Source organism: Tupaia chinensis, unplaced genomic scaffold (genome assembly GCF_000334495.1).
Source record: "Tupaia chinensis unplaced genomic scaffold, TupChi_1.0 Scaffold000320_1, whole genome shotgun sequence".
Classification (NCBI taxonomy): domain Eukaryota; kingdom Metazoa; phylum Chordata; class Mammalia; order Scandentia; family Tupaiidae; genus Tupaia; species Tupaia belangeri.
The window spans coordinates 4,523,965-4,533,876 of NW_006159813.1; the positions used below are offsets into that span (position 1 = coordinate 4,523,965).

The window sequence follows — 9,912 nt, forward strand, 5'->3', positions numbered from 1 at the left end:
TCACCCCCCCAGGGGGGATGGTCACGCCGCAATCCCTTCTCCTCCATTCTCCTCTCGGGCTCTTGGGCACGCACGTACACGTGCCCGGCGTGAGTTTTAAGCCACCGGGTCCGGGACGCGAACCGCGGTTGACTACGTGGGAGTCCAGCGACATAGCCATTATGCCAACTGCTGGTTCCCTTGAAGTTTTTTTTTTTACTACTGTCCACGTCACAGTTTGAAACCTGCTGATAATTCTATTTAAGAGGAGAAATAAAAATACCAGTTTTTAAAGTAAGAAAATTCAGTCTGTTTTATAAGAGTATGGTAATTTTTTAAAACATTTTTTATAATTATTTAATTTTATTTAATGTCATTTTTAAAAATTTGCTATAGGGAACATGTGTTCCCAGAGGGAAAGAAGGTGAGAAAGCAAGCTGCCAGGTCTGGGACTCAAACCGTGGTCAGCCATGTGGGAGTCTATGCCTTAACCACCACGCCACCTGCTGGCCCCAAAGTATGGTCATTTCGGCCAGAACCAAGAATACCTACTTTCTTTACTGTAAATTGAGACAGTGTCAAAGATTTAGAGTCATAATTTTGGAGCTGTTTACCTTGAGTTAGAAGACACTTGGACCATATAGGATTTGAAAGCCTTATATTCCAGACCTAAATGTGGTAGGCCAGTTTCCTGTCATCAAGCAACTGAAGGAATAAGCCTGAGGGCTGAATAAAAGGTTATTTTTATTTCTGTAGACAAGACAGATGGGCAGTGCAGGAACATAAATACATTAAAATCCTTTTGCACATCCCTGCTCCAAATAACCACATACACAATACTTTTTAAACATCTGCCCATCCATGCCTGGAATGGAGTTTTCCAAGACTGGGGGTGATTATGGCTTCAACCCATGGCCCCACGTCACCGAGTCAGTCCTCTGTTGAGGCATGGCCGGGCCCTGAAAACTAGTCCACAGGCCTCAGGGCATCTAGGCCTCTGCAACAATCAGGTCTCTGGTGACTTGGAAAGCAGCAATGAGGGAACTCAGCTGAATCTTCTCGTTAGTGCCAACGGAGAGTCTGTACCTAAAAGCAATCAGACAGAAGGTGAGACAAAAGAATATCACAGATAATGGCCCCCTTTTTTGGTACAAGAACGAAAGAGATCAGAGGCTGAAAACCTGTTGGAGGGGATGGGAGCTGAGAAAAATGTATCCTGGATAGCAATCCCGTCTGTGTCATTCTGACCTTTCCTTCTCTGCCCTGGACACGGATTGCTAAATCTGACTCACTGGTGAGGATACAATTAAGGTGGGTTTTTTGTTGTTTGCTCTAGGGCATGTATGCTCACAGGAGAGAGAAAGGAGGAGAGGGAAAATAGGAAATCAGTCCCTGGGGGATGGCCATACTGCAATCCCTCCTCCACTCTCCTCTTGGGATCTTGGGCATGCATACACACACCCCCAGTGTGATTTTCAAGCTGCCAAGTCAACTTGAACCATGAACCTGGCTACGTGGGATCCAGCTGCCTTAACCTCCATACCACCTTCTGGCCCCAGCTTTTTAAAATTTTGTATCAACAGCAGTGTTGTGAACTAAACTTTGTCGTAACTATATGAATATGCAGAGTTTATATGGTTGAGAATTATTTCTAGATCTACAAGATGTATTAATTAATTGGTTAAAAAAAATCAGGGGACTAGCAGACAGCGTAATGGTTACATCGCTGGATTCCCATGCAGTCAACCACAATTTGAGTCCTGAACCAAGAGGCTTCAAACTCACACCAGGCACGTGTGCATGCATGCCCAAGATCCAAGAGAAGAGAGTGCAACATGGGCATCCCCACTGGGGAGTGATTTCTCACTTTCTGTCTCCGGTGAGTGCACGAGCCCTATAGCAAAAATCTCTCAAAAGTTTTCCTTTTTAGACATTTAAGGAGGAGGTTTGGTTGACATATCTGTGTAGGTGGTCTAGTTAAAACAAGACCCCTGGCAGTACACCTTGCCACTTTTTAAGTACCGAGCCATCAAAAGCAAAATCACATTTGCAATGTAGTGATAAAGAGTGCTCTGATTTGTGCATGTGAGGGGGGCTAGCAGGAGGGTGTGGTGGTTAAGGGCGCTGGACTCCCACATGGCCAACTGTGGTTCAAGTCCCAGACCTGGTGGCTTGCATTCTCACACTCCCCCCCCTACCCCTGTCCCTCTCTGGTTAAATTAAAATAAATACATACATACACACATACATACATACATACATTGCTTTCTTACTCCCCCCATCCCTCTCTGGTCAAATTAACAAATAAATACATACATACATACATAAACTTTAAAAAAAAATAAATAAAAGCCAATGACGGCATGTTGGCGGTGGCCTACGCTGACGTCTGTTTTGAACCTAATGCTCTGTCTACTTAAATGACAGCTGCCAGCTTCACTGGGGGCTAATAACAGTGTTCACTGAACCAGGCAAAGTGGAACATTGAGTCTGTGTTTACTTTCCCAATATGCTTTAGTGTGCCAAAATGCCATAATAACAGCTGGATAGCTGGTCGTCCCCAAACGCCCTGGATGTCTGAACAGAAGCAGGCCTCCCAAATAACAGGAACATTATCAGAACCAACGTGGGCCAAGCCTCTGAGGTCTAAGGAAAAGCCTTTATCCCAAACAGGTAACTGATCTGTACTTGTCCTTTGTGTTTATTGCTATGGCCCTTGTTTCTTTTTTTAAAAACTTTATTTCCTTCATGAAAGGGAGAGACAGTTATCCTCAGTTACAACTGCCCAATTGGCTAGGATCGCAGGCATGTGCCCAGCGTGTACAGGCTGACCCCAGAACCGAACCCTGCTACTCCATGGGGCGTGCAGCATTGCAGTTTGCACTGTGGCTGCACCACAGTGGCTGGACTTGTTCCTAGGTATGAATTGTAAGTATGGAAAAATAACAGACTCATAAGCAAGTCACACCCTTCCCTATTTCCCTTCGATGTGACCAAAAGCTAGATCCTATTACTTAAATGATTTACACAAGCTGAAACCAAGCAAGTAAAAAAAGAAAAAAGAAATACTCACTCGATGTCTGCCATTTTGGTTAGCAAGTGTACCCGAACTGAAGATGGAAAGTCAACTGAAAACAAAAACAAAATCAAATGAGCAAGATCTGTCGCTCGCTACTATCGGGAAAAAACCTGAGGACAAGTATGAGTTTAAACATCAAGGAGAAGGCATCCCCTAATGAGGCGCAATCCTGCCACGATCCCATTGCTCTGTCCTGGTGGGATTCTGGAGGTGCTGGACTCCCACATGGCCAACTGTGGTTTGAGTCCTGGACCCAACAGCTTGAAAATCATGCTGTGTACATTGTGTGCCCAAAATCCCAAGAGGAGAATAGAAGGAATGTGGCATGGCCATGCCCCTGAAGGATGATTTCTCACTCTCCCCGTCTCTGGCCAATGCACATGCCCTATGGCAAATATATATATATATATAAGAGTTGGTTCATATCAGCTTTCACAACCAAGGTGCACAGCAGCAGGGCTTCGTGAATCATTTAGGCAGAAGTTAACCACACCAGCCAGCCAGCAGGGCTGCAAGGCCTGGGTAGAACCATCGTTCACTGACACTGACCCGGTTAAGTCTCTCTGCAGTTGGCTATTAACAAGGGAAGAGCTTCTTAAAAAGGCTGTGCGATGGATCACACAGGGAGCCTGAAGACACAGATGCCCACGTCCCCAGGAGGCTGGCTGGATTGGTCTGGGTGGTTTGTATGTACCGACAAAGCTGGGAACCAGTTCTCTGTAGAAAGCTGCAGCAAATGTGGAGCTTAAGATGGTTTCCTTAAGACAGGAAACCTTGGTTTCGTTTCTATGCAGATGTATCTTTTCTTTCCTTAGGAGAAAATATTTTAGAAATGTGAATTAAAATATGCACTACTTAATACTGTATAGTAGAAACCCCTGAAGGAAATATAGTGGGGTTTTGGGACCATTTTAAAATAGCAAGACAATTGCTGAAAGTGAGGGGTCAGATTTATACTCTATTACTTTGTTTGTGTCTTTGTTTCAAGAATGAAACCTCATGTTCTCTAACCATTCCTTAACCCCAGAGCATTCTGGTTCTCCACAGTTCTCAACGAGGGATAGTGCGTTACCTCTGTGCACGAACAGGTGTATCTCTGTCAGGATATCATGTAACGCCAGCCCCTTCAGAGTTTTCAACTCCATAATATCTAAAGAGAAGCAGTTAAGGCGAAGGGAAAAGGTTCCAGAACAAACATCCAAACCCTGGCCAAGTGCTTTTATGAGGCAGAGTTAATTTTTTCCCCTAAATTTTGTCGGAGGGTGCGTGTGCTTGCTGGACAGACAGCAAAACAGAGACAGGGAAAGTGAGAAAGCACCCCCTGGTGGGATGTCCATGCCACATTCCCTTCTCCATTCTCCTCTAGGGATTTTTGGCACACACGCACCCTTGCCCAGTGTGGTTGTCAAGGCCGAGACTGAGACATTGGGACCTTTTTTCTGAATCCAAGACTCAAACTGTATAGTTGGCCATGTGAGATCTAGCCACCTTAACCACCATGTTACCAGCTGGCCCATAAAGCAGAGCTTTTAATCCCAACAATGGTTTCTCTTTCAGTTTGAAGCTGCACATGTGGACTCCACTGTCTTATTTTATCTTAAAAGTTTTTTTTAAAAACAAAACAAAACAAAACAAAAACTTGTATCCCTACTAGTAGAGAATAAAGTCAGGCTTCATACCCCTATTCTAAGCTTTTAGTTTCACAATGAGCGTTAACACTGAAAAGTAATGCATTGGGGCCAGCAGGTGGTGTGGTGGTTAAGGCACTGGACTGCCACATGGGTGACTGCAGTTTGAGCCCAGGACCTGGTGGCTTCCTTTCTCTCTCTGGTCAAATTAAGTAATAATAATAATAATTTAATTCTTAAAACAACAACAAAAACCTAACACATTTCCACTCCAAGGCCTAAATGCTTTTTTCCCATCTATGAGTAAAGGTGCCTCAAGCTTTTCCCAGGCCAGCGCCCGACAGGAAGAACTTTGGGTTGTTAAAGACAAGTGCATACAGGGACCAACACATAGTGTCATGGCTACAATCGCTAGACTCCCATGTAGTCGACTGTGGTTTGAGTCCCAGACCCAGTGCCTTAAACTCATGCTGGGTTCGTGTGTGTGCGTGCCCAAGATTCTGAGAGGAGAGGGGATTGCAACGTGGCCATCCCCTCCAGGGGGTGATTTCTCACTGTCTCTCTCTTTCAGAGAGCACACGTGCCCTATAGCAAAAACCTCTCCAAAAAAAAGACAAGTGGGTTACAACAAGCTGACCAGAGTCACACCCAGCCAGTCGTCCTCTGCTAGCAGGTATAGGTGCTGCTGCGGCCTGACCTCCTGGGCCCACCTTGGACCTTAGGCACTACACCTGCCAGGAGGACCCAAGAAAGGATACTTCTGTAGGCCGTGGTGAAGTCTTGGTTCAACATCCAGTCCAGAATGTTGGCAATGTCTGACCTGAGCGGGTGCCCTGTGCAGGTGTGGACTGTCTCCTCTGTCACCTTCCCAAAGGCCATATTGGTGCTCTGTGCAGACAGACAGGTCACAGTGACTGTCACAGCAGCGGCCAAGCTACAGGCGGCCAGGAAGAAATCTCTGCGGGAGAACACAGGTGAGCAGCACACCCCATGGGTACAGGATGGTTCAAGCCCCGTATTTTACACCAGAAAGGGTTCACCTCACCAGGTGATGCCACTGTTTTTGGCTGCTGTGGCTACAGAATCCTTCTGTATCGCTTCCTTGGTGATGACAGTTTTTTAAATTAAAATATAATACAAAGGAGAGGGGATTATGATACATTATGACATCAAGGTTTTACCAGTTTGAAATTTCTGAACCTGTGCCATCAGTTGCCCAGTTACTTATGCATGCTGGAAAGGTATTAGTATTCTGATGCGGTGACTTGAGGCGTGCTCCAAGTAGGAGCACATACCTGCAGGATGTTTAGAGCTCGTCGCATATCTCCGCTGGAAAGAGTTATAAGTGCTTTCATTCCATCTTCCGTTATGTCAACGCTGAAAAGAAAGAGACAAAGGGGACTTCAGAGGCCTCCCAAGAGTACAAATATCTACCAGAGAGAACAACATGAACTGGAATGATAGGGGGCCTTAAAAAAAAAAAAGAAGCAGAGTTAATATTCTCCTGATCTGTCCAATCTAGAACTCACTCTGGCTTCTAGGAACGTGAGCTTCACATGAGTAGTACTAGCCCACTTAAAATCTAGAAAGGCCCTGACTCGGGACCAAGCATTATCTGAAGAATATTCTCTGCAGAGCAGTGAACCTTGGCTCGATCTGTGACCACAGAGCTGAGGTGCCTTTAGAACCAGCATGGCTCGAGTTGGCTTCTTGTTCAGTACTGGATTACACAGAAGGCATGTCTCAGAAGCTTTTTTGCAGAAGGGCCGCCTCGGCAGCCTACGGTTCCCAGTGACAAGAGTGGGAGGAAACTGGGATAGCTTCCAGGGAAGGAGGATGGAATCCAGAGAAATCAAGGGAAACACCAAGTGACTTTAATGGGATGAATGTCCCTAAGACACCAGAGAAAATGGTAGCAGCTACCAGTCCAAAGGCTTACCCGTGCCAGGCAGTCTGCTAGGTTAACCGACATCATGGCCTTTAACTAGGAAATGGCCAGACAAGCCCGAACCCTGCACGCCGTTCCCAGAGGCCACAGCACACTCACTTCTCCTCTCCTACGACGTGTTCCAGGCGGGGAACCATGAGTTCAGGAGTCAGGGGACCGAATCGGAACCTCGTACACCGGGACTGCAAGGCAGGGATGATCTTTGACAGATAGTTACAGATGAGGCAGAATCTGGTATTCTCAGTGAATTTCTCAATCACTAGTGAGGAAAGGAAAAAAGCACCTCATGCCAAAGTTCAGTTCCATTCTCCAAAGGACCCAGACACCTAAGCTTTACTATAGTCATGGGGAGGATCCAAAAAAAGATTTGCGTCCGGACGCAAACAAGTGGGGATCCTACCTGCAACAAGAGGGCGTCACTGGTCTGTTCAGATTAACCACTCCCCTTTCAAAATGAACATGTCACCTCCACAGACTTCTACAGAACACTTCCTTCTTAATGATTCGCCCACATTTTGGCACCCCTGTTACCTCATCCCATTACCTCAGACCTAGTATTCCTGTCCTCTTGTATAGAAATTATATTTAGCAAGTTGATGATGCCTGTCTTTTAAATTTATTTTTCAGGGGGACCAGCAGTTGGACTCCCATGTAGTCGACCACGGTTTGAGCCCCGGAACCAGTGGCTTAAACTCATGCCAGGCACATGCATGCATGCCCGAAATCCTGAGAGAAGAATGGAGAAGGGATTGCATGTGGCCATCCACCTGGGAGGTGATTTCTCGCTTTCTGTCTCTCTCTCTCTCTGTCTTTCTGGTGAAGGCACACCCCTTATAGCAAAAAAATCTCCCCACCACCAAAAAAATTATTTTTTAGAGGTTTTTGCTGTAGAGCATGTGCACCCACTGGAGATCGACACAATGAAAGAAAAAGTGAGAAATCACCCCCTGGGGGGATGGTTATACCACAATCCTTTCTCCCCCCCATTCTCCTCTTGGATCTTGGACAAGAGGAGATCCTGGGTCCAGGACTTGAACCACAGTTGGCTATGTGGGAGTCCAGCAACGTAACCACTACGCCATCTGCTGGTCCCGCCTTTTTCATTGATTTCTTCCATGATGAGAGAGGGACAAGCATCCCCAATAAGATCTTTAAGGCCTAACCCACCCCCCAGCCTCAGCCAGCTTGGATTACAGGCCTGGCATATGCAGCAAGACCCTGGGATGTGAACCCAGGACCTTCATGCAGGAGTTCAGCACTGCAGAGTGTCATGTCACCATTGTGCCACTGTCGCCCTTGGTGGGGAGAATAGCTTTTTGCAGACTTTCCAATGGATCCGCAGACCTAAGGCATTTGAGAGAGCAACAACCCAAACTGAGAGATGCTTATGACACTAGTTTCAGTCTTTGAGTACCCAGTGTTCTCACACTGGGATGTGGCCAGACTGACAGTCACTCTGCAGAACAAGATGCCGAAGAAAGGCTGCCAAAGCTTCAGGACTAGAAGATACTCTGTCCTCCTCCTCCAAACATGTGTTGCAACGGTCTCCTTCCTCACCACTCCTAAAGACCATTCTCTCTCAGCTGCTCCCACCCCCTTTTTTTTTTTGAGAGAGAGGTTTTTGTTATAGGGCACGTGCACTAGCCAGAAAGACAGAGAGAAACAGATAAAGTGAAAAATTATTCCCAGGAGGGGATGGCCACACCACAATCCCTCCTCCTCCATTCTCCTTTTGGAATCTTGGGCACGCACACACACAGGAGTTTAAGCCACCAGGTCCGGGACTCGAACCGTGATCAACTACATGGAAGTCCAGCGACATAGCCATTACACCAACTGCTGGTCTTCCCCAGCTGACTTTTTTTAAGAGAGATTTTTTTTTGCTATAGGATACATGCACTTGCTGGAGAGACAGAAAGAAATCACCCCTGGGGGGATGGACACATCATAATCCCTTCTCCTCCCTGGATTCTGCATGCACATGCACCTGGCATGGATTTCAAGCCTCTGGGTCCCAGCCTTGAACCACGATCAGTTATATGAGAGTTCAGCACCTTAACCACTATGCCACCTGCTGGCCCCACTCCCAGTTATTTAACTCAGCATCTTAGTGAGATTTTGATGCAAGCAATGAGCTGCCCCCTTAGGAAAGACAAGTCATGGGATATTCTCCCTTCCCGCCTAATCATTTGGCAGGTAGTGAAGTACAGTTAGCTTTCAGAGTACCACTAAAATTCATGTTTTCTTTTCCTGGCTGTTTTGTATATAAGGATTACAACAGCTTAAAGTTCTATCTAATAGGTTAGGAATGAAAGCCTTTCCATATCTTTCCATCAAATGATATAAATTCCCAGCCCTGAAATTGAACCCAGTGGCAGAAGAGGATGAAGTGCCAGTGCCTGGTCACACATAAAAGTCCCAACAGGGCTTCTGTCCTTAAGCTGCTTAGGAGGAAACACCTGCCACGTGGCTATCTGTCTGGATCATCAGGTGGGATACACAGAGAAAGGAATACGGAGGCTTTACTGGGCCAGAAGATGAACACAGATGGAAAACAAGCCGCTGTATCTCAGGTCCTCAGGTCCTAGTTCTCGGTGCACTCACCAGCCGTCACCCTGTACTCAGGGTACCTCTTACCTCTTCTCAAGGCATTCTGGGCGTCCTGCGTCATGGCATCAGCTTCATCCAAGATCACCAGTTTAAAGCCTTTCCTAAGAAGACAAACGGCACCGTCTAAAGAATTCTTCCATGTTCAACCTCCATCTTCAGGTTTGTGCCATCAGACCCTTTCTGAGAAAGCCCATTTATCTCAGAATTATTATTATTTTTTTTAGTTTATTTCTTCTGAGAAGGGGGGAAAGCACCTCCAAAAGGGTGTCACACTGTGACCCATGCCTAGCCTCAGCACCAGCCAGCCAGGAGCACAGGTATGTGCCCCTGCACACCTGGCATGCTCAGGGAGACCTTAGGATGCAAACCCACACCCCGCCCGTGTGGCCCTGGCACCATGGAGTGCTGTACCACCGCTGTACCACCACTGTACCACCACGCTGGCCTCTCTCAGCACTGGCACCCAAGCCGACATCCGTCCTCACAGAGGAAACGCCTCCTTAACCCTTCAGCCCTCATGGGCAGAGGTGGTCTTTATGTTTTATCCTCTGGTGCTGCTGCTGCCCTTGTGCAGAGTATCCTCCCTCCCTCTGGCTTTTTCCCTACCTCCTTCACTTTGCACCTAGGTCTTTTCACCTTTTTCACCTTTTTTTTTTTTTTTTTTTTTT

General features: G+C 46.6%; 1 protein-coding gene and 1 long non-coding RNA gene across 5 annotated transcripts in view; one reads left to right on the forward strand and one right to left on the reverse strand.

Annotated features, from left to right (window-relative positions):
• Positions 1–453: 453 nt before the first annotated feature.
• RFC5 (replication factor C subunit 5) overlaps positions 454–9,912 on the reverse strand; it is a 14,549-nt gene continuing 5,090 nt past the window's right edge. Inside the window, exons 5-11 of one of the 2 annotated variants that reach the window (XM_006151567.3) lie at positions 9,272–9,345; positions 6,734–6,893; positions 5,982–6,063; positions 5,445–5,574; positions 4,131–4,208; positions 3,053–3,107; positions 454–1,065 (exon numbers count right to left, since the gene is read on the reverse strand). In XM_006151567.3, coding sequence (XP_006151629.1) covers positions 969–1,065; positions 3,053–3,107; positions 4,131–4,208; positions 5,445–5,574; positions 5,982–6,063; positions 6,734–6,893; positions 9,272–9,345 — 676 coding nt within the window. In that variant the 3' untranslated portion in view covers positions 454–968. Of the gene's footprint in view, positions 1,066–3,052; positions 3,108–3,484; positions 3,869–4,130; positions 4,209–5,444; positions 5,575–5,981; positions 6,064–6,733; positions 6,894–9,271; positions 9,346–9,912 lie in introns of those variants that run through there. The other variant, XM_006151568.3, reaches the window with a different exon arrangement.
• Positions 5,568–9,912, forward strand: part of LOC114008321 (uncharacterized) — a 6,064-nt gene continuing 1,719 nt past the window's right edge. The window contains exons 1-2 of one of the 3 annotated variants that reach the window (XR_003549883.1): positions 5,568–5,660; positions 9,260–9,403. This is a non-coding gene — a long non-coding RNA (uncharacterized LOC114008321). Of the gene's footprint in view, positions 5,661–7,378; positions 7,409–9,259; positions 9,404–9,912 lie in introns of those variants that run through there. The other 2 variants (XR_003549882.1, XR_003549884.1) reach the window with 2 other exon arrangements.